The sequence below is a fragment of the Salmo salar genome, chromosome 10, assembly GCF_965601325.2.
Source record: "Salmo salar chromosome 10, fSalSal1, whole genome shotgun sequence".
Lineage (NCBI taxonomy): Eukaryota > Metazoa > Chordata > Actinopteri > Salmoniformes > Salmonidae > Salmo > Salmo salar.
This window is the reverse complement of record NC_138300.1, coordinates 24,167,456-24,191,095: the sequence shown is the minus strand read 5'-3', so window position 1 is coordinate 24,191,095 and position 23,640 is coordinate 24,167,456. Positions and strand designations below refer to the sequence as shown.

Genomic DNA, 23,640 nt, shown 5'->3' with positions numbered 1-23,640 from the left:
GAATAGGTTGTTGGGAGGAAAGGTGGCAGTGTAGCTCTTTCCAAAGCACCAACACAGAAGTAGTTCCAGTGTGTTTTTATTGCATTAGGTATTCAGCGGGTTCAAAGGATTGTTCACATTAGTACTAACACATGTCACAGACCACGGTTTAGATAAATACACCACAGGTAGAGAAGAGGAAGATCCTTATTTCCATGTCAACTTCTGTAACAACAGTCTGACGTCAAGCACTGGCAGCTGACGCTAGGGGACACATTCACAGCACGCACATGTCATACTGTACAAACATTGTCAGTGATACAGACCTCACAGTCAGAAAAGGCCATGGAGAGCAGTACACTCGCCCTCCGGACTCAGGAGTCACCATCTCCTCCGTCAGGACAATGCACATCCAACTTACAGTATGCCTGAGGTTAGGGCAGCAGTTGAAGCGCCACAAAGGGCAGAAATGACAACCTATTCTCTGCGTAGAGCCTATTCCCTATATAGAGACCTACAAATGTAGTGAACTATATGGGGAATAGGTTATGAGATTTTCATTTGAAGCCAGTGCATACACACAACCTTGTTTCTCCTCCAGCTTAGTGTGTGTTGATGAGTTGGTTGTAGACATGTTCCAGGATCTGAGAATAGGCCTGGTCTTTGGGTGCATGGCCACTCAGAGAGCCCTGAGGGAGAGAAACCAAACCGGTGAGGAGGAAATCTCTGTAGGAAATATCCCAACTGGAGATAACATGTATGACCTGAACTTCACACAACTGTATTGATGTCAATGAGAGATTTGTGTGATAATTTGGATAACGCACACAGATCACAAGTTAGCATCTGGCCTTAAATGAAAGGCCAAAAAGCATATAAGGAATTAGAATAATTGAATAGGATATCTATGCCAAAAGTTAGTTGGTATGCAGTTTCCTGTTGTTAATGAGTTCTTATATGAGCAGACCTTGATTTTGTCCATCATGGTGGTATCAGGACACCAGAACTGATGGAACTGCACCAGGTCAGGGGCTGCCCTGTAGAAGTCCACCAGCAGCATCTGTGGAACAATAATTGAACAGTGACAAAGTGGCCAATGTCCTACCACTGAATTTATTTGCATAGGTATGGTTACTATGATTATAACTATACTGAACATAAATATAAACGCAACATGTAAAGTGTTGGTCTATGTTTCATGAGCTGAAATAAAAGATTCCAGAAATGTCCCATATGCACAAAAAGCTTATTTCTCTCAAATGTTATGCACAAGTTTGTTTACATCCCTGTTAGTGAGCATTTCTCCTTTGCCAAGATAATCCATCCACCTGACAGTTGTGGCATATCAAGAAGCTGATTAAACAGCATGATCATTACACAGGTGTACCTTGTGCTGGGGATAATAAAAGCCCACTAAAATGTATAGTTTTGTCACACAACACAATGCCACAAATGTCTCAAGTTTTGAGGGAGCGTGCAATTGGAATACTGACTGCAGGAATGTTGACAGAGAATTGAATGATCATTTCTCTACCATAAGCCGCCTCCAACGTCCTTTTATAGAATTTGGCAGTACATCCAACCCGCCTCACATCCGCAGACCACATGTGACCACGTGTAACCATGCCAGCCCAGGACCTCCACATCCGGCTTCACCTGTGGCATCGCCTAAGAACAGTCATCCAGACATCTGATGAAACTGAGGAGTATTTATTTCTGTAATAAAACCCTTTTGTGGGGAAAAACTCATTTTGATTGGCTGGGCCTGGCTCCCCAGTAGGTAGGCCTATGTTCTCCCATTCCCACCCATGGCTGCGCCCCTGGCCCAGTCATGTGAAATCCATAGATTAGGGCCCAATTCATTTATTTCATTTGACTGATTTCCTTAGATCAACTGTAACTCAGTAAAACCGTTGAAATTATTGCATGTTGCGTTTATATTTTTCTTCAGTATAAGTTTGCGAACAGTACCATCTCATTCAGGACATCACTAGTTAGGAAGTTATCTTGTACATAGGTCACCTCCACCGCCACTGGAATGCCATAGTCATTGGGCCTTTGCTGTGGATTGAAGAATGGTGATAAGTGTTATAGATGTTTACCTTGTCTTAGAGGAAAATGTTCTTATTCATTAAGGCATGTACTACCACTGCACTCACCTCAGGGGGTGGCACTACCCAGAACGGTGTTATAGTGGACGCCACACCCTGGTTTCCATGGTAATAGGGGCCTAAAAATCAGGGACACATTTGAATGTTAGTTCAATGTCTGGTTATTTATTTTCATTTTCTATATGAAAATGTTTTTTCCCGTTGGTGCCAACTGATTTCCCAGTACAGACCACAGATAATGCCCAGGCAGGGCTGGAAGCCATTGCTGCTCCCCTGGAGCCTCAGCTGGTGGTCCATCTGAGAGTCAATGTCCTGCAGGGATGGTAGGGCGGGGCCCCGAGGATGACTGTGGTACCAGCCCACCAATGACAGCCCTCGCATGAACAGATTCTGGCAGATCTGTAAGGTAATTGGAGGAAGAGACAATTTGTATTTCACACAAACATGTATGATTGTATCATATTATGGAATTGACTTATGTTGATCCACATCCTGGTATTAGCAGTGTTAGTAGGGCTTACCTCTTCTTCAACAGCAGAGGCCGAATCTCTATCTGCCAATCGTGTACGACAGGGAAACGCTCTTAAAACTGTCAGAACTGCAAGCAAAAGACAACAGACAGGTCATGAACATTATACATGTTGAAGATCGTTACTATAATGTCAGAGGGGAAGTACAATGTCCTGTTTTCTCACGGTCTCTGCTTTTGTAGGAAATACTCACGTTGTGTGTTAGTGTCCCATCGTCCTCCGAGGTAGCCCACCACCTCACTGGTGGTCAGGTGACAGTGGAAATCCTGAGGGCACACAATCATGCTTTTGTCAATTTACCCCAATAAGACAGATTCAAACTGTAGCCTACACCCCGGTTTCACATTTCCTTTCTTACTACCACTGTGTGACTCATGCTTACCATGAGAAGCAGCACGTTGCTGGATACAGCAACATTGAAAGGCTGGAACCTGTTAATGGCTGAGAAAGCTGATAACTCCACCAACGTGTGTGGATCCCTGTCGATATACAGTATGTGTTTGATTAGTGTTGAAGCTTACTTATATGCATTACAGTGACATAGGCTGGGATGAGCACAATTATACCTTGCAGCATCCCTGGTACCCAGAGTGCAGTATCTGACGGGGATTCGCTCTCTGTCTCCTCTCCTGGGCACAAGGCTGATATCTGTAAGAGAAAGCACATTAGATGCATCTATCCCTTTCCCATATCACTCTCTACCATACAAGGTCAAAATGACAATGCCATTTCTAGAGATTCTTGGTGGATTTAATCTCACCATGCAGCTCAGGTTTGTTCTTCCTGTTCTTGTCATCTGTCGGCACTGCCGTCTTCCCCTCTTCCTCCTCCTCATCTCCCATCTCGTCATCTTCTCCCTCGCTCACCAGGCTCTGACATCACAGGAAGAGGGAGGGTGTGAGATGCTAGTATTCATACTAACAGTCTTCTAAAGCAGTTCTCTCCCTCTTTCATCGTCCCCTTTTAGTTTCCGTATCAACAAACCTCCATCGCTTCCTTTTACCACCCCTCTTTTTCACCCTGCTCTTTTCCTCCTCACCACCATCTATCTCTCCCTCCTTCTCACCATGTCTGCACTGGGCTGGTACTTGTGCAGCCAGCTGGTCTTGTACTGCACTAGTTTCTGGCCCCGGTAGCGCACTGAGGCCCATCCACAGCCTGACTTCTTGGCAGGGTTGACCAGGCGCTTGCAGTGTGTGGCCCAGGCACTGGGAGAATTGAAGATCTGCCCTGTCTCCACCCAGCGGATCTTCCCATCATTCAACAGATCGCCTACAAACTTCTTACCCTGGGGAGAGAACAGGTAGAGAAGGATGCAAATTAGGCTTATTATATATGTAGCGTTAGTAATAACCATTATTACTAGATAGTGTGTGAACATGTATTTTCAGGTAGTGTACATTAATCTGTTATTACCAGAAAGTGTATAAATATCTACTATTATCTTATTACCAGGTAATGTATAGACATCTACTATCAACTACTGTATTTTTACCAGGTAGTGTATGGACAGCACTCCGTCCCCAGGCTCAACCAGGCCGTCCTTCAGCAGCACTCTCAAGGTAATGCCTCGCCTAGTCAGCAGGGAGCCACGCCCTGAAGGGGTCCTTAGATCAGACTCCTCTCCTCCACTCAGCTCCTCCTCCTCTTCCTCTCCTCCCTCCTCCACCACCTGTGGAGACAAGGGTGGCTCAGAGCCTGAAAACACACAAACATTAAATGTTATGTATGATGCATTTGTAGGCCATGTATACAATAGAAAGGTGAGCTCGGAGAGAGGAACCACTCTTATTACAATGTAACAAAAACATGTCCAAATGAAAACATAAGGTGCCATGATCTTGACATGAAATGAAGAACCAAAGATGGTAATTAATCCAAAATAAGATATTATATCCTTGAGTCCAACAAAGGATTCCCTCTAAACTTGCTCAGAACAGGGCAGCATGGCTGACCCTTAAATGTACACAGAGAGCTAACATTAATAATATGCATGCAAATCTCTCCTGGCTCAAGGTGGAGATGAGATTGACTTCATCACTACTTGCTTTTGTAACAAGTGTTGACATGCTGAATGCACTGAGGTGTCTGTTCAAACTACTAGCACACAGCTTGGACACCCATGTATACCCCACAAGACATGCTACCAGAGGTCTCTTCACAGTCCAGAAGTCAAGAATAGACAGACTATGGTAGGTGCACAGTACTACATAGAGCCATGGCTACATGGAACTCTAGTCCACATCAAGTAACTGATGCAGATAAAAATACACCTCATGGAACACACAAACAGGCACACATACACATTAGACACACAAGTACACATGGATTTTGTATTGTAGATATGTGGTAGTAGAGTAGTGGCCTTAGGGAACACACTTAATGTGTTGTGAAAAGTGTTATGAAATGTAATGTAATATTTTTAATTGTATATAACTGCCTTTATGTTGCTGGACCCCAGGAAAAGTAGCTTCTGCCTTGGCAGCAGCAAATGGGGATACTTAATAAATACAAATACAGGGGTCATGACATCTGAGGTCAAGAAGTCACCCACTGACCCACATAAATTATTGTCACAGTTTAAATGTAGTAATAATCTGTAGGCCATGTTACATTTAGAGATGTTTGACATAGCTAATTAGTTGCCACTTGTGATAATTGTGATAGCCCCTAATTAACGCTGGGGCCTTTGTGAGATACCGTCCTTTTGTATGGTTAGTAAGAAACCAAAAACGCAGAAGAAATTCCATAGGGACAAAAGAATAGCCTTCTGATTTGATCTCATTTGCTATTTTATTAATTACCACTATTAAAATTAGATTAAATATGTATGCGCTTTGTTGTTTTTTCTGGCCATTGGTTATTCTGCATTTCTCCGCAACACGAGGCCTGCTGCTCGAGATTAATTTCACCGAGTATTATAATTAAAATCACTATTTTATCATTCTCACCCATTTCTCTGAAAGCGTCGGTGAGCGGCTTTATTTCCAACTCCGCCAAGAGGTTTTCTTTTCGGGCCACTTTAGAGCAATGCACAGAATAGGTTCAATAAACACAATTCGCCACACTGGCTGGCGAGCTATTATTCAAAAATATAAAATGAAGGCGTCTGTATCTGCAGTGTAGTTTCCTTGTTGTGTTGCTTTAATGTCAATTCCCCTCCCCTTTCTTTCTCTCACTCCCGTCCTTGTCACTCTCCCCGTAAACAAAAGCGATGTTTCTTTGATCCTATGTCTCATCGGCTACTATTCGGCTACTACTATGCAATGTCCACTCGGTATCGGACATAGTCTGATATAGTCCAAATATATATTTATCTATAAATTAGTAATTACATGGTAGAATTAGATCATCAGTTTATAAATTCCTGCTTCCGGAAAGATAGTGTCGCTCGGTGCTTTGAGACAGCCGCTATGTACGTGGCCAGTCAGTCCATTCGATGATTCTAGCAAAGAGAAAATAATAAAAACATTTAATTGCTGGCATTTATAAACACGTACCACAAGTAGCCAAATACACATTTACAATCAAACATATGTAAAATAAGTTAACCTTGTCCAAACCGCATCATCCCTAGCCCTTAATCCCCTATATTTAGCCACTAGAGAATCTCCTCCTCTTACAGTTAGTCCCACGCTCCCCCTCGTCTCTTTCCTCCTTTGCGAGGTTCCTCTATCGCGAAAATGAGCAAATTAACGAAACAAATCCTGTGGGGGGCAGCAAACCTCCACCTAGAAGTAAACCTTCACTGTGACAATAGATCTCGCCAGCTTGTAGCCTAGTTCTAAAACCCGGAAATGAGTTACCTCTGGTTCGTTCAGCCATCCCTATGGGGAACATGAATGGGGAAAGAATAGGGTTTTGGGATAAACGCCGAAAATAAGGTCTGAGGTTAACACAGGCGTTGGAGATCTTGTACGCGTTTACCTTAGTAGACTAAATAAGTAGCCTAATTAAAACTTCAACTACAGTGAGACATATTTTTTTTTTTATTACGGTAGTTCCTGCACTCACCGAAACTTTTTTGTTAAAACGTCTGTGCGCTTCCTAGTCTGGAAAAATGGGTATGGCGCAATGTGAAATAGACCAATGAGCGTTTAGCCAGCTGTGGGCGTGTTTTGGCGACAGACACCTTACATGCCTCAAGCAACACCTGTAGTACTCTACGGACTATTGTTTCCAGTCAAGAGAGGAACGTCAGATGATACTTAAGCACATAACAAAAGCTTCTCCAAATTATAGCTGGACGACCAACCAAACCTCGTGGCTTTTCTCTGACAGGGACTGTCGATTTCTTATGTTATACTTTTTTTTTCTCCTTCAAGCCATAAGTCCACCCAGGTGTTGTTAAACCACTTAACCAGGAGAGCGGGGGATCACGGTCCCCGTGCGTAAACTCCTCGTCGCGCTCGGCACTGATGGCGGCGACCAAGCGAACTGGGCGACAGCGCGAACAGCTTCCACACTGCTACTACGAAGGATTCCTGGAAAAAAGGTCATTCGAAGACAAGGTATAAGGATGTTGCTACATTATGTAGTAGTAATTCAATACACTAGGGTCAGACGGGCTTCCTGTGTCGATTAAGACACCACGAAATAATCAAAAATATACTTACAGATCCATATGGCTGTGTGCCTACAAACTAAACTTCCGAACACTTCCTACCCAGTTACGCTTACACACAGGTGTTCCAGCATGCTAATTAGAACATGTGGTCACTTGTGTTTTCCGTTAAAACCATGGATATATGGTCCTGTGGGAACCCTAACCCTATAAGTGTGTAGTAATTTAACATTTAGGGGTGGGTATAACATTTGGAACGTTTCAACAGGAATCTGTTCCAAAACCGGCATCAATTCACCTAGAAAAGTAGCTACCGAATAGGCATCAACTCACCACGTAGCTTTTTCTTAAATGTTTGTCGGTAGGGAACGAGGACAGAAATGTTTCGGAATAAACGTGGTGAGTGAAAAACTTAAATGAAATAGCCTACTGACAATGGACCTGATCGGACAGCTCAGAGCTTCTCTTTTCTGTCCATAAAAACAAATGGTTTGGTGGAAGAGGCAGGCCAGGAGCGAAGGAGGGTGTGGTCAAGCAAGGCATCCCCCGGGGCTAAATGCCCTAAGGTTTACCGGTATCATATTCTGCCGCTATATAACTTTTTGTATGCGTTGTTTGTTGTCAAGCTTGTTATTGTAATGGAGCAGGTCTCGAACCCTCGACCTTCTAGCCCGAGGTCCAGCGTGCTATAGACTGTGCCGCAAAAGCATGCTCAAGCGGCAGAGTCGATATCCACGCTTATAAACCCAGGGTCATTATATTATACGACGTTTTTGGAACATATTCCTGTTGGAACGTTCCAGAAAGGATACCCACCCTCGTGTTAACGTTCAGAACGAGCGTCCAGGCTCTTAACAAAACATGACTGTATAATGGCCAAAGACATCGATCATGTGACAGCATTCATTCCTATGTGAAGAGTCAATATAACATTTGAAGTCTTAAAATGGCATGTCATTGACTGCGTTTACACAGGCAGACCAATTCTGATATTGTTTCCACTAATTGGTCTTTTTCAGAGCTGGTCTGTTGATTCACAGTCCCCCGCTGTTCCATAAGGTGTATTTTATCTGGGGGGGGTTTTAAATACAATTTTACTTGCATGAGTTACTTGATGTGGAATAGAGTTCCATGTAGTCATGGCTCTATGTAGTACTGTGCACCTCCCATAGTCTGTCTGTTCTGGACTGTGAAGAGACCTCTGTGAAGAGACCTCTGGTGGCATGTCTTGTGGGGTACACATGGGTGTTTGAGTTGTGTGCTAGTGTAACAGTGTAGGTTCCATCCCTCTCTTCGCCCCAACCCGGGCTCGAACCAGGGACCCTTGCACACATCAACAACTGACACCCCACGAAGCATCGTTACCCATCGCGCCACAAAAGCCGCGGCCCTTGCAACGCAAGGGGAAACCCTGCTTCAAGTCTCAGAGCGAGTGACGTCACTGATTGAAATGCTATTTGCGCGCACCACCGCTAACTAACTAGCCATTTCACATCGGTTACACTAGTAGATCAAACAGACAGCTCGGTGCATTCAACATGTCAATCAATACCTCTCACAAAAATAAGTAGTGATGAAGTCAATCTCTCCTCCACTTTCAGCCAAGAGAGATTGGCATGTCTTGTATTAATGTTATCTCTCTGTGTACATCTAAGAGCCAGTTATGCTGCCCTGTTCTGAGCCAATTTCAATTTTCCTAAGTCCCTCTTTGTGGCACCTGACCACACAACTGAACAGTAGTCCGGGTGCGACCACTAGGGCCTGCCTTGTTGATAGTGTTGTTAAGGCAGAGCAGCGCATTATTATGGACTGACTTCTCTCCACCTCTTAGCTACTGTTGTATCAATATGTTTTGACCATGACAGTTTACAATCCAGTACTACAAGCAGTTTAGTCACCTCAACTTGCTCAATTTCCACATTATTCATTACAATGTTTAGGGTTTAGTGAATGATTTGTCCCAAATACAATGCTTTTAGTTTAAATATTTTGGACTAACTTATTCCTTGCCACCCATTCTGAAAGTAAGTGTTGCAGTCATTTCAGTCGCTGTAGTAGTTTACGTGTATAGTGTTGAGTCATCCGCATACATAGACACACTTTACTCAAAGCCAGTGGCATGTTGTTAGTAAAGATTGAAAAAAGTAAGGGACCTAGACAGCTGCCCTGGGGAATTCCTGATTCTACCTGGATTATGTTTGAGGCTTCCATTAAAGAACACCCTCTGTGTTCTGTTAGACAGGTAACTCTTTATCCACAATATAGCAAGGGGTGTAAAGCCATAACACATCCATTTTTCCAGCAGCAGACTATGATCAATAATGTCAAAAGCCGCACTGAAGTCTAACAAAACAGCCCCCGCAATCTTTTTAGCATCAATTTCTCTCAGCCAATCATCAGTAATTTATGTAAGTGCTGTGCTTGTTGAATGTTGTTCCCTATAAGCGTGCTGAAAGTTTGTCAGTTTGTTTACTGTAAAATAGTATTGTATCTGGTCAAACACACATACTCGCTGGATGCGAAAGGTTTGGAGTGTATTGCCCGTTAGGGCTGGGCGGTATAGCATATTTTACAATATAGCTGTATTGATGCACGGACCGGTTTGGGTTTTTACTTCACCTTCTATAACGTTGTTTGAATGTTTGGTTTGTTAAATGTGATACGCTTGTGTAATGTCCATTTGTATTAGAGGTCGACCGATTAATCGGAATGGCCGATTTAATTAGGGCTGATTTCAAGTTTTCATAATAATTGGTATTTTTGGCAGCCGATTTTTTTATTTTATTTTTATTTTTATTTTTATTTTTACACCTTTATTTAACTAGGCAAGTCAGATTAAGAACACATTATTATTTTCAATGACGGCCTAGGAACGGGGGTTAACTGCCTTGTTCAGGGGGGATTTGTTTTTGCAACCTTCCGGTTACTAATCCAATCCAACACACGCGGAGCCTGCATGGCAGGCTGACTACCTGTTACGCGAGGGCAGCAAGAAGCCAAGGTAAGTTGCTAGCTAGCATTAAAGTTATCTTACAAAAAAATTATTAATCTTAACATAATCACTAGTTACCTACACATGGTTGATGATATTACTAGTTTATCTAACGTGTCCTGCGTTGCATATAATCGATGCAGTGCCTGTTAATTTATCATTGAATCATAGCCTATTTCGCCAAACGGGTGTTGATTTAACAAGCGCATTTGCGAAAAAAGCACTGTCGTTGCACCAATGTACCTAACCATAAACATCAATGCCTTTCTTTAAAATCTTTTAAACCTGCATATTTCGTTAATATTGCCTAATATTGCCTGCTAACATGAAATTGTGTCACATCTCTAGCGTTCATTGCACGCAGAGTCAGGGTATATGCAACAGTTTGGGCCGCCTGGCTCGTTGCGAACTAATTTGCCAGAATTTTACGACATAACATTGACATAACATAACTCGTAAGCTTTCATTCAGACAGCACTTTCGTGCGTTTTGCCAGCAGCTCTTCACTGTGTTTCAAGCTGTTTATGACTTCAAACCGGGTGGGTATTATTTGTGGAACGTTCCAACAGGAATCTATTCCAAAAACTTCGTAAATAACAAGGTTGCCAAAAAACAATGCATACAAAGTTGTATAGCGGCAGAATAAGATACCGGGTAGTGAGTGGTCTATTTCATTGCGTTTTTCACTCATCACGTTTATAACGAAAAATTTCGGCAGATTAATCGGTATCGGCTTTTTTGGGCCTCCAATAATCGGTATCGGCGTTGAAAAATCATAATCGGTCGACCTCTAATTTGTATAGTTTACTCCACTACACGAGTCATCCCTCTCTGCTCTCTATCCCGCTTTCCACACAGACCTAATCCCACCCCGTCACTCAAGGAACGCATTTGTTGTTGCTTGACCATGAGACCCTTTCGTTCAGTCTGCATGGTTAATGCAGCACATGCAACAATGTTGATGACAACGATGATGTTTCCACTTTGATCTTAATAGAAATCCACACGCGTTCTATAATTCCAATATTAGTTTGTTTCTTACATCTGCAAACAGCTAGTTTGTATTTTCTTAGCAAGTTAAGCTAAATCGTGTTAGCTACTAATGCTAACTAGCTAATAAAAGTACTGAGTCAGAGCAAACGTAGCTAGCTATTACAGACTGATACCAGTGCTGGTGGAGGCCTACATCAGCATGTTGTTTATACAACAGTATCGTCTAAATCAAAGAGGACTAGGCGACGCGTGAATATCTTAGCTACTTGAATAAAGATTTCATGTAGCCAAAGTTTGTAGGGTCCCCTAGGAAACATGGAACATCACTTTGGTTCCTACCCTGTCACAATAACTCATCCATGGCATTATCATTCTCACTGTTCAAATAAACCTACCATTACAATTATAGACTGATCATTTATTTGTCAGTGGGAAAATGTACAAAATCAGCAGGGGATCAAATACTTTTTTCCCCCACTGTACGTTGGGATGCCAAAGACCAGACAACATATACTTTGGTGAACCTTGGGGCTATTGTTGTTGACTGGGTAAGAAGGGCTGATCCAGATGAGTGATTTACATCTCACTAATGTGTGGAATGAGCCTGGGCCACTACTTGAGCAAGCTGGAAACTCCCTGGTGTCGGCACACTGCAGACTCTCGGGCAATTCCACAGTTACGAAATTGCAATGGTTCTTAGATTTTTCACTTAAAATGTATGAGAAACAAACAACATTGATTTAAAAGTTTAACAAACCATAGAACTCTATGCTAGTGATGGGGGGAGGGGAATAAATAGTTAGATATCAAAGTATTATTTTTGATATATTGTATCGTTTTGACTCGCAATACTAGTTGGCTTTACTTGCACCAAAACTCCAGTATTTTTGCTTCATCGCTTGTTCTCATCTTTGTTTAGAAAGCCAATTTTGTGTTCAGGACTTTTATTTCCATGACTGATCAAAACTCGTTTTCTCATGTCCCACTACAGCAGATATATGGTGAGCAACATGTTTAGAACATCGACTCGCAGTAAAATCACTATCAAATCGCAATACATATATAATCATGAGAATTGCAATACATATCATATTGACACCTAAGTATTGTGATATTGTATCGTGAGGTCCCTGGCAATTCCCAGCCCTACTCTGCACAAGGACTACTTATTAACAATTAAAACACAACAATATCCCTGTGAGCCAAATGGATGACCATTTCATTTGCTATATGGGACAATTAAAGTTGGGTTGTCTTGTGCGATCAACATTTGTTGTCTGGATTCCCCTGAAGTCTTTGCACCAACAATTTAATCCCCTTAACATTTTTAAGCCATATTCACTAAAGTTGAGACATTGTCTTACTGTTTGAGATAGCCAGGAATATTCCTGGTTAACTAACATAGAGCCGGCATGCAGACATTTTCTATGTGTGCTATGGGTGGAGCACACATTATAAATGGTTTCTGGTAAATAGGGTGTTTTTTTGGACTTTGACATTCCTTGGCTCCGTCAGAGAGAACAGAGACAGAACTGGTTAGACTACTTATTGCCACAAGGCATTAAGATTGGAGCAGGCTGGTGTGACAGATTAGATGATTGACAGGTCTTAATAATAATCTTTGCTGTATTGTCCGATTAGGGCTGGGCTTCAGACATGACTGGACAGTGTTGGGGCTCTAACAATGGCATCCCGTGATGATATGTGGTTGTTTTCCTAATCTGTCATTCAGCCTGTTGTTCTGTTATTTACTACCAGAGTCGTTCCATTTCATTTCAGCAAGCGATGTTACCCACCATCTCAGATTGTTATGACATTTTTTCTGTAGTTAGAAACAGGTAAGATTGTTTCAGGAATGCCCTTCTTTTGTTGACATTTTTCTCTGAGAAATGAAGCTAATTGATTGCACCCAAATTGGCCCTTTTTTAATTAATACGATTCAGATAATATTAAATATAGTACCCAACATCTGAAATGGACCAAACATCTTCCTACCAATGAGAAAGACACGAGGAATCCCCCAAAATGGTCAAAAGCCACCCACGGTGTGGTCATCTTCATAATTCAAGCCAATCCTGTCACATAAAGTTAGGCTTGATGGGAACTAGACACGGTCAGTCAGTTCAACAGGATTTACATGAATTACACTGGGAGAACGACTTAACGATAATATAATGTGCCACTTTGTGTAGACTGGTGACTCAAATGACACAACTCATTACATGTAACTATACTGACGTAAGCTGGAATTCATTATCTATAGTTTGTCATACAGTATTCTTGTAAATCTTTATGGTGTCATACAACGTGTCATAGCCATTGTCCGTGTTCCACCATCTCTCTCTGTCTTTCTAGGCATCTCGGAGACTATGGACATGCTTGTGTGGAAACGTTCTTTTCTTCTACAACAACACCAATGACAATAATGTGAGTTAACTGGAAGTAATGGGCAAGAGAAGGGGCCTAGGATGGGACAAGTGGGACATCAGATAGAGGAAAGCTCAGTGGTCGATGTATTGGGGTGGTGGCCACTCCCATTTGTCACTGCATACTCATTTTTTTGTTTGTGTGTGTGTGTGTGTGTGTGTGTGTGTGTGTGTGTGTTTTCAACAGTATGTGGAGAAACTAGAGCTCCGCGGCCTCATCTCCTTGACGGATGACTGCAGTCGGGACAGAAACCTGGAGGCAGCCAGACTCATCCTGCGCATGGAGGATGAGGAGATCAAAATCACTGTAAGGACATGGATGACTATTTTCCTTTGTTTTGCGTTACTATTGTTTTATTAATGGTTTAATGGGTTCTCTCCTTCCCTCTACAGGCCCCAAGTCTAGAGGCTCGAGAACTATGGAAAGGTTTCATCTCCTCTGTAGTTGAGGTTAGTGAAACATGATACAGCTAATGCACTATCATAACACATATGGCTCAGTAGGCTAGTTTTCCTGGTAATACCTGGTCAGTAAACTGAGAATAATTTATTTTATCTCATGGTTCAAGCCCAGTTTATCAAGCCCTGCTTATCTCCAGTCTTGGCAGGGATTATAATAACACTTATCAAGTCAGTTATTATATATTTTTTTATTTTATGCCCCCTTTTCTCCCCAATTTTGTGATATCCAATTGCAATCCAATCACAATCTTGTCTCATCGCTGCAACTCCCCCAATGTGCTCGGGAAAGGTGAAGGTTGAGATGGGCGTCCTCCGAAACATGTCAGCCTGCAGGCGCCCTGCCCGCCACAAGGAGTCGCTGGAGCGTGATGAGCCAAGTAAAGCCACCCCGACCAAACCCTCCCCTAACCCGGACGACGCTGGGCCAATTATGCACCGCCCTATGGGACTCCCAGTCACGGCCAGTGATCGAACCCCAGGCTGTAGTGACGCTCCAACACTGCGAGTGCAGCACTTCCCAGTGCCTTAGAGCGCTGCGTCACTCGGGAAGCCCCAAATGACACTTTTATTTTTTATGATTGCACATTTTAATTAAGCCTGATCTTTCTCTTTCCTACCCTCTTTATTCACTTTCGTTTTGGCTCGCTTCCCATCTCTCAAGCTGTCTCTCACTGGCATGCACAGACAGTATAATATCATGCCATATATTTATTGGCGTTATATAATTATCTGTCTGTGGGGAATTTGATGAAACTGCATTGGTAACAATGGCATAATGGCACACAGCTTAGTCAATATTGCCTCAAACATTTCCAGTGTTTCATGGCCTTTGGTCTAAATGATGGTAAATACTCCTTGTGTCTCTCCCTCCAGCTGTCAGTGCCAAGCTCACTCAACCTGCTGCCAGGCCAGATCCACATGATGAGAGAGACGGTAGAGACCGAGAGGGAGAGACGGAAGACCCTGTCCCCTACCCCTGCTGCAGCATCCAGCTCCAACCTTTACCTCAGCCTCGTAGGGGACATGCCTGCGTGAGTTCCCTAAATGTACATTAGAAATTTAGGGGACAAAAGTGCTGGTAGCCGGAGGTTTACACTTGGCTGTTTACTGGTGTCTGGCTAGCTCTGTTTGCCCAATTTTCTTCTACTGTTCAGATGTGTTATATGTGGATGTTCTGTGGGCAGGTGTTTTCAGCCCGTGTCTCGTACTGAGGCAGAGATGATTTTGGAGAGACACTCTGACTGTGGGAACCTGCTGCTTCGGCCTAGCAGGGATGGCGCCTCATTGGCTGTCACCACTCGACAAGACCTCAATGGGTACGCTCCCCCATTCCCCTCAATTCCTGACAATGTTGTCTACAGTTCAATCAAAGAAAATACAAGTCACATGACAGTTTGATTAACAGTCCATGAAAGCAACACATGCTGAATCAAGTGAAGGAAAGCCCGTACTTATTTGTTCATGTGACAGATTGCTTCTAATTAATTAATGTGCCATTCATTGATACTCTCTCTTCTGGCAGGTCTATGTTCAGACACTATCGCGTGACCAGGAAACATGACGGAGGATATGCCATCGATGTAGATACTCCAGTGAGTGTTTCAAAGGGATTCCTGAATCATTATTCCTACTTCCTCGTTGCTGAATACACCTGCTTGTCCACTGCCACACACAACACTTTAAACACAATACTTTAAAGAGTTATTATTTGTCTAATAGAACATAAAATAATCAATTTAAAGTAATTTTCTTTATGGCAGTTAACTATTTCACTTTTCCTCATTCTAAACTTATGAATGGGAATTCTCATTATGACCCCAGAGAGGCATTGAACCTCAGGTTAGCCCAATGTGAGGGAGTGATAAGGAAGACATTGATGAAATATTCTGCAGGTAGTCACAGGACAATAAACCATAAGATTTGTCTTTGCCTGCCCCTGTTTTCTCCTGAAAAACAGACAAATCAATCACCGTGATAATACATTGTACCTTTTATTGGTGCTTTTTGATGTTATGACCTGCATAATTCCTTAGTTCTGCTTTAGCCAATCTCTGAGCACTTTTCTCTGATTGCTGGCACAGAGTGCGTGGTAAATGTTTCTCTAAATGGGCCATATTGACAGAGTTTTCAGCTGTTTCACTGTATTTCCAGTATGAGGTTGTGCAGAATGTTAATGATGGTTCTGCCTGTAGATCATCTGTGCCACACTGCATGATGTCATAAACTGTCTGGTGGACAAGACTAATGGAACTCTGACACCCTTCATTATGGAAGGACCCTACGAAGAGAGCATCAGTAAGACCGAGCACACAGCACTTACTACTGCTCTCTTTCATTCGCTCTTACATTCTCTTTTACATTCTTCCTCATTCTCCCTGTTTTCCCCTCTGTGTTTCTGTTCATTGTCCATCTTGAGTTAAGTATAGCTCTGGCTTATCAGTCATGGTCATAACATTCATGCCCTGTGTCTCCTCAGTGTTTGTTCAGGCAAATGAGGAGAATGGAGAGAGTCTGCAGTGTGTCCCCAGTACTCCCATGCCCCCTGTGCCAGTCCCTGCTCTACCTCCCAAACCAGGTATACATACCTCCCTTACTGGGACCTCCTTGACCCTGTTAACAAACACACCCACGCCTTTACAATGTCGCCAAATGCACTTGACCACTTATAGCTCTCATTCATATTAGGAATTAGAGGTAGTTGCCACTAACAATAGTCCACAGATAGTCCATTTGCGTCATGTTAGACGCTATCTGACGTAAGACAATGGGAAAGGATCTGATCCCAGATCTACTTGTCAACTTCTATCTCAAGCTTCAAATGATGAATGTTTTGCCTTAGTAATGAACAGATTCAGTGAGTTATGCTAAAGAGGAGATAAAAGGAATATTGTGTTTTAATCCCAGGACCAAGAGGGCGTGTACCAACTCCAGAGCCTGAGTCAGATACAGGAGTGAGCCTTGACCTCAATGATACCCGTGAGCACTATCCTCTGTCCCGCTCCCCTCTGTCTTCAAACACACTTCAAGTATGATTTAATTTCCAAGTATAATTTAATTTCTCACCCTCGGTTGCTATTCTTGTCTGTGTGCTTTTCCAGAGAAAGAAAATAAAGACACTACTGTGCAGCCTGCCCACCACTCTCAGACTCCTCCCACACGCTTTTATCTGCCAAGTGAGTCCCACTGTCTTAAAACTACTGGTACCGTACTACTCTAACAACTTCAGACCAAGGTTATTGTAGTAAACAAAACATTTAATTTGATTTTTTTTTTTTTGTTGTTAACTGCAGTGGTGGAAATAGTACCCAATTGTCATACTTGAGTAAAAGTAAAGATGCCTTAATAGAAAAAGTGAAAGTCACCCAGTAAAATCCTACTTGAGTAAAAGTTTTTAAAAAAATGTGGGCTTTAAATATACTTAAGTATCAAAGTAAATGTAAATGCTAAAATATACTTAAGTATCAAAAGTAAAAGTATAAGTGATTTCAAATTCCTTCAATTGAAGACGGCACCATTTTTCTTTTTTATATACGGATAGTCAGAGGTGCACTCTCCAACACTTTACAAACAAAGCATGTGTTCAGTGAGTCTGCCAGGTCAGAGGCAGTAGGGATGACCAGGGGATGTTCTCTTGAATTAGACCATTTTCCTGTCCTGCTAAGCGTTCAAAATGTAATGTGTACTTTTGGGTGTTGGAGTGAAAAGTACATTTTCTTTTGGAATAAAGTAAAAAATAGTAAAGTGCAGAACCAAAGTAACTACTTAAGTAAAAATACATTGAAGTACTACATACAGTGAGGGGAAAAAAGTAATTTATCCCCTGCTGATTTTGTACGTTTGCCCACTGACAAAGAAATGATCAGTCTATAATTTTAATGGTAGGTTTATTTGAACAGTGAGAGACAGAATAACAACAAAAATATCCAGAAAAACGCATGTCAAAAATGTTATAAATTCATTTGCATTTTAATGAGGGAAATAAGTATTTGACCCCCTCTCAATCAGAAAGATTTCTGGCTCCCAGGTGTCTTTTTATACAGGTAACAAGCTGAGATTAGGAGCACACTCTTAAAGGGAGTGCTCCTAATCTTAGCTTGTTACCTGTATAAAAGACACCTGTCCACAGAAGCAATCAATCAATCAGATTCCAAACTCTCCACCATGGCCAAGACCAAAGAGCTCTCCAAGGATGTCAGGGACAAGATTGTAGACCTACACAAGGCTGGAATGGGCTACAAGACCATCGCCAAGCAGCTTGGTGAGAAGGTGACAACAGTTGGTGCGATTATTCGCAAATGGAAGAAACACAAAAGAACTGTCAATCTCCCTCGGCCTGGGGCTCCATGCAAGATCTCACCTCACGGAGTTGCAATGATCATGAGAACGGTGAGGAATCAGCCCAGAACTAAACGGGAGGATCTTGTCAATGATCTCAAGGCAGCTGGGACCATAGTCACCAAGAAAACAATTGATAACACACTACGCCGTGAAGGACTGAAATCCTGCAGCGCCCGCAAGGTCCCCCTGCTCAAGAAAGCACATATACATGCCCGTCTGAAGTTTGCCAATGAACATCTGAATGATTCAGAGGACAACTGGGTGAAAGTGTTGTGGTCAGATGAGACCAAAATGGAGCTCTTTGGCATCAACTCAACTCGCTGTGTTTGCAGGAGGAGGAATGCTGCCTATGACCCCAAGAACACCATCCCCACCGTCAAACATGGAGGTGGAAACATTATGCTTTGGGGTGTTTTTCTGCTAAGGGGACAGGACAACTTCACCGCATCAAAGGGACGATGGATGGGGCCATGTACCGTCAAATCTTGGGTGAGAACATCCTTCCCTCAGCCAGGGCATTGAAAATGGGTCGTGGATGGGTATTCCAGCATGACAATGGCCCAAAACACACGGCCAAGGCAACAAAGGAGTGACTCAAGAAGAAGCACATTAAGGTCCTGGAGTGACCTAGCCAGTCTCCAGACCTTAATCCCATAGAAAATCTGTGGAGGGAGCTGAAGGTTCGAGTTGCTAAACGTCAGCCTCGAAACCTTAATGACTTGGAGAAGATCTGCAAAGAGGAGTGGGACAAAATCCCTCCTGAGATGTGTGCAAACCTGGTGGCCAACTACAAGCAACGTCTGACCTCTGATTGCCAACAAGGGTTTTGCCAACAAGGGTTTTGCCACCAAGTACTAAGTCATGTTTTGCAGAGGGGTCAAATTCTTATTTCCCTCATTAAAATGCTAATCAATTTATAACATTTGTGACGTGTTTTTCTGGATTTTCTGTGGGTATTCTGTCACTCACTGTTCAAATAAACCTACCATTAAAATTATAGACTGATCATTTCTTTGTCAGTGGGCAAACGTACAAAATCAGCAGGGGATCAAATACTTTTTTCCCTCACTGTAAGTACTTTACACCACTGGTAAACTGAAATAAAATAAAAACATTTTGTAAAACTATACTGAAACTTATCTTTGACTATAAAATAAAAACCTTCAGAAATTGCATTTTATATATATATATATATATCTCATTTGGTTTTGAAGCTTCTGATTCTGGCAGGTAAATGCTGCCAGTAGATGGCAATGTTTCAAATAGCCAGTGAGTGATACACAAGCTAGGCCTATCACCAGAAAGGAAGAGGCGAAGCGAGAGGATTACGTCTGCCCAAAATCTTTCCCTGCAAGATAAGCAGACGTGTTTGCATGGAGGTGTATGAGTGTCAAATTACGTGAGGCCTATTTGGTTAAATAGAGTAATGTTTAGGTTGTTACGTCCTTTGAGGAAAAACAACTTATTTGTGCCTGTTCACATGCGTATCTGCCATCTCATTGGCTAGAATGGTCCCACCTGATTTCGTCTCCATCTTTGAGGACATGTATTTTCATTGTTAGAGCGGCTTTTTTTTTCCTGACCAGGGCCACTCTGGTCTGCTTATTGCCCCCACCCCACTGAGGGTGTTCCCCAGAGCTAAACATCGCGCTGGATCATTTTTTTCTGGTTGGGGTGGGGGCAGTGAGCAGACTAGAGTGGCCACTCCCCGACCAGAAAAATTTGACAGTGAGACGTTTACTTGAATCAGTGAGTTTACTTGAATCAGTGTGAAACTGCAACAAACACAAAAGTACATGTTTTCAGTTATAGCAGTATAGAGCACAGAATGTCTTCCACAGTAACTGCACCAAATGTACGAAATAAGGATTAAGAGTACTCAATCTAGAGCCAAATATAAAATGACTAGAATGTATGCTTGATATTGCTCAGCTAGGTGTCCCTAGGGAGAAATCGTGTTGAAGCTAATGCAAAGTCGCTAACGGCTAACTCAATTTTCATGTTTCTGTAAAATAATAATTATGTGAAATATTTTGTCATGTGTTAATAAACAAATGTACTTACAGACATTGTCATACAAAGCTTATAAAGGATGTTTAAGGATTGTAACTACTGTCACATCTTACACATTGCTTCACTTCTGAAACCGCTTTCTGTCACATGACACACAGGGATATTCTACACTGCTGCACTTAGACTGCCTCTAGGGGGTGCTAAACAACTAACAGGTCCAGAACACTGAATTTTGAAATAAACTAATAGAAATAGACAAATATATAAAATCACAACTATAATAACCTTGCCTCAGCCATTAACAAACTGAAAGATATTTAATGACACAATGTACTTGAAACATATAGAGGAGACAGGTTTTGAAACATTGTGTTTTAGTGATGCCCCGTCAGACCCCCCGTTTGCCCCATCAAACATCTATGCCAAGTGAAGTACTGCTCAGCTCTAGTGAGCAGCCTAGTTTCTTGCCTTCTGCTGTCTTAAAAATATATGTATTTTTTTAAACATTGTTTTTGTGGTCTTAGTAGATACAGTGCATTTGGAAAGTATTCAGACCCCTTGACTTTTTCCACATTTTGTTACGTTAAACGTTTATTTGAAAATGATTTAAATATATATATTTTTCCCCCCTCATCAATCTACACACAATACCCCATAATACCAAAGTGAAAACAGGTTTTTATAAATGTTTGCAAATGTATTAAAAATGAAAAACAGATCTTATTTACAGAAGTATTCAGACCCTTTGCTATGAGACTCGAAATTGAGCTCCGGTGCATCCTGTTTCCATTGATCATCCTTGAGATGTTTCTACAACTTGATAGGAGTCCACCTGTGGTAAATGTAATTAATTAGACATCATTTGGAAAGGCACACACCTGTCTATATAAGGTCCCATAGTTGACAGTGCATGTCAGAGCAATAACCAAGCCATGAGGTCGAATAAATTGTCCGTAGAGCTCCAAGACAGGATTGTGTCGAGGCACAGATCTGGGCATGGGTACCGAAACATTTCTGCAGCATTGAAGGACCCCAAGAACACAGTGGAAGAAGTTTGGAACCACCAAGACTCTTCCTAGAGCTGGCCAAACTGAGCAATCGGGGGAGAAGGGCCTTGGTCAGGGAGGTGAACAAGAACCCTATGGTCACTCTGGCAGAGTTCCTCTGTGGAGAGGGGAGAACCTTCCAGAAGGACAACAATCTCTGTAGCACTCCACCAATCAGGCCTTTATAGTAGTGGCCAGACAGAAGCCCTCCTCAGTAATTAGGCACATGACCGCCCGCTTGGAGTTTGCCATAAAGCACCTAAAGACTCAGACCATAAGAAACACGATTCTCTGGCCTGATTTTAAACCAAGATTCAACTATTTGGCCTGAATGCCAAGCGTCACATTTGGAGGAAACCTGGCACCATCCCTACGGTGAAGTGTGGTTGCAGCATCCTGCTGTGATGTTTTTCAGCTGCAGGAACTGGGAGACTAGTCAGGATCAAGTGAAAGATGAATGGAGCAAAGTACAGAGACCCTTGATGAAAACCTGCTCAGGACCTCAGACTGGGGCCAAGGTTCACCTTCCAACAGGACAACGCAGGAGTGGCATCGGGACATGTCCTTGTGTCCCAGCCAGAGCCTGGACTTGAACCCAATCGAACGTCTCTGGAGAGACCTGAAAAATAGCTGTACAGCGACGCTCCCCACCTAACCTGACAGAGCTTGAGAGGATCTGCAGAGAAGAATGGGAGGAACTCCCCAAATACAGGTGTGCCAAGCTTGTAGCGTCATACCCAAGAAGACTATGCTTTAATCGCTGCCAAAGGTGCTTCAACAAAGTACTGAGTAAAGGTTCTGAATACTTAAGTAAATGTTTTTATTTTTTATAAATTTGCAAAAATGTCAACGTATTTTTGCTTTGTTATGGGGTATTGTGTGTAGATTGATGAGGGTAGAAACTATTTAATCCATTTTAGAATAAGGCTGTAGCGTAACAAAATGTGGAAAAAGTCAAGGGGTCTAAATACTTTCCGAATGCACTGTATCTCATTTTATAAGGCAGTCGACATGCAATTTTTTATATTTTTTATTCCTATCATGGCACCTTGGTGGTTTTTTTGTCTTGTGTTTTATTTTTTAGGCTATCTGCTGAATCTTCCCTTTGGGAATCAGTCAATGAAATTGTTCTCCCTTGTGTAGGACCTGAGAGGAAGGCCCTGATGCCACCACTGGTGCCATCTGTTCGTACACCTCGTACCTCCCGCTCGACCTCCACAGATACCCCTGACACAAGGTTGAGAAGCATCACTGTGACTTCTGTCCCACCACACGCTGTGGCTCAGAGTAGGTCAACCATTTTGATTGTATTTCCTTTTTTACTATCTTGTCATTTAGAAGAGTTCCATCTAGAATATGATTTAGAGAGGTAATCACTCAGGGAACTTGTTGCGTATGTATTGTTGAAATGTAAATAAAACCAAAACCATTCCAAAGTTTCTTGAATCTCTTGTTCCTTTCAGCCATATCTGAGGAGCTCAAGTTGAAGTTGGAAAAGAGGAGGGCGCAATAACAGTAACCTCTCCTGGCAGCTTAGTCAACCAGCAAGTGGAAAAGCCTGCTACAGCAATGGTGTCACAACAAAATGGGGACACTCAACATTCTACTACTACTGCCCTAACATGTCACTTTCTCTGGTAGACAGAGACATGGACCATGTTTCCCTCTGTCAGACTCAGCCTCTGGGCTACTCTGGCCGCCTCCTCCCCTGGGCCGGGTGCCTGGGTCTCTCCCTGTTCCTTCTCAGCTGGGCTGTGTATGCTCACACTCTAAGATGAATGCCTTATCGATTGCTCCTTCCTGTATCGCTTCATCCAAACCAGACACTAGCAAATTTAACAGACTGTAAATCGGCATTTAATTGTCACATTCGCACCACTGTTGTTTTGTATATTTGCACATTTATTGAAAAAGTCTAACTAGATTTTATTTTTTAACATATAATCCAATAGGCCTACAGTATCAGTTCTAAACCTCAGTGTTTTTGTTTCTTTGTTGTTTTTTGACATGCTAAGGTATTCTATATTTATATTGATATCGTTATACATTTGTCTCTCAATTCTGCAACAGACTTTTGTCAAAGGCAATGAAGGAAATGTTGTCTCCTGAATGAAATAAAAGGAATCACAGGTATTATATCCTGTCTCTATTCTTGTGAGAACAGAGTTGATCTGATGTCTTTGAAA

The 23,640-nt window shown here is 42.3% G+C and overlaps 2 protein-coding genes across 6 annotated transcripts; one reads left to right on the top strand and one right to left on the bottom strand.

Annotated features, from left to right (window-relative positions):
* Positions 1 to 60: 60 nt before the first annotated feature.
* On the bottom strand, positions 61 to 6,627 carry mpnd (MPN domain containing). Of its 4 annotated transcripts, XM_014216448.3 has the most exons (15): positions 6,173 to 6,383; positions 5,956 to 6,065; positions 5,572 to 5,640; positions 4,116 to 4,318; positions 3,687 to 3,908; positions 3,381 to 3,492; positions 3,187 to 3,268; positions 3,003 to 3,099; positions 2,814 to 2,886; positions 2,612 to 2,688; positions 2,321 to 2,489; positions 2,139 to 2,209; positions 1,951 to 2,040; positions 947 to 1,039; positions 61 to 668 (listed from the first exon to the last, which is right to left on the bottom strand). In XM_014216448.3, exons 3-15 carry the CDS (start codon positions 5,573 to 5,575, stop codon positions 582 to 584), a joined length of 1,380 nt encoding a protein of 459 aa, XP_014071923.1. In that variant the 5' UTR covers positions 5,576 to 5,640; positions 5,956 to 6,065; positions 6,173 to 6,383; the 3' UTR covers positions 61 to 581. The 4 variants fall into 4 exon arrangements, with proteins under 4 accessions (XP_014071923.1, XP_045543488.1, XP_045543486.1 ...); XM_045687532.2 differs by having other exon boundaries at positions 5,572 to 6,065; XM_045687530.2 differs by lacking the exons at positions 5,572 to 5,640; positions 5,956 to 6,065; positions 6,173 to 6,383 and adding an exon at positions 6,427 to 6,627.
* On the top strand, positions 6,628 to 23,590 carry LOC106613814 (signal-transducing adaptor protein 1). 2 transcript variants are annotated; one of them, XM_014216449.3, is made up of 13 exons: positions 6,628 to 7,131; positions 13,525 to 13,596; positions 13,783 to 13,902; positions 13,989 to 14,045; positions 14,931 to 15,088; positions 15,242 to 15,373; positions 15,580 to 15,649; positions 16,250 to 16,352; positions 16,534 to 16,632; positions 16,962 to 17,033; positions 17,156 to 17,230; positions 22,598 to 22,741; positions 22,918 to 23,590. In XM_014216449.3, the coding sequence occupies exons 1-13, from the start codon at positions 7,039 to 7,041 to the stop codon at positions 22,965 to 22,967; spliced, it is 1,245 nt and encodes a 414-aa protein (XP_014071924.3). In that variant the 5' UTR covers positions 6,628 to 7,038; the 3' UTR covers positions 22,968 to 23,590. The 2 variants fall into 2 exon arrangements, with proteins under 2 accessions (XP_014071924.3, XP_082812948.1); XM_082956822.1 differs by lacking the exon at positions 6,628 to 7,131 and adding an exon at positions 7,497 to 7,583.
* Positions 23,591 to 23,640: the final 50 nt, after the last annotated feature.

What these genes read in the sequence shown, in the direction of transcription:
- mpnd (XM_045687530.2), bottom strand. Translation starts at nt 6,460, where the DNA reads ATGTTCCCCATAGGGATGGCTGAACGAACCAGAG. An exon ending in GATGGCTGAACGAACCAGAG is followed by an intron (nt 4,319 to 6,426) that starts GTAACTCATTTC and finishes GTGTGTTTTCAG; the next exon opens with GCTCTGAGCCACCCTTGTCT. An exon ending in GCAACGTGCTGCTTCTCATG is followed by an intron (nt 2,887 to 3,002) that starts GTAAGCATGAGT and finishes GTGTGCCCTCAG; the next exon opens with GATTTCCACTGTCACCTGAC.
- LOC106613814 (XM_014216449.3), top strand. Translation starts at nt 7,039, where the DNA reads ATGGCGGCGACCAAGCGAACTGGGCGACAGCGCGAACAGCTTCCACAC. An exon ending in TCATCTCCTCTGTAGTTGAG is followed by an intron (nt 14,046 to 14,930) that starts GTTAGTGAAACA and finishes CTCTCCCTCCAG; the next exon opens with CTGTCAGTGCCAAGCTCACT. An exon ending in TGCTCTACCTCCCAAACCAG is followed by an intron (nt 16,633 to 16,961) that starts GTATACATACCT and finishes TTTTAATCCCAG; the next exon opens with GACCAAGAGGGCGTGTACCA.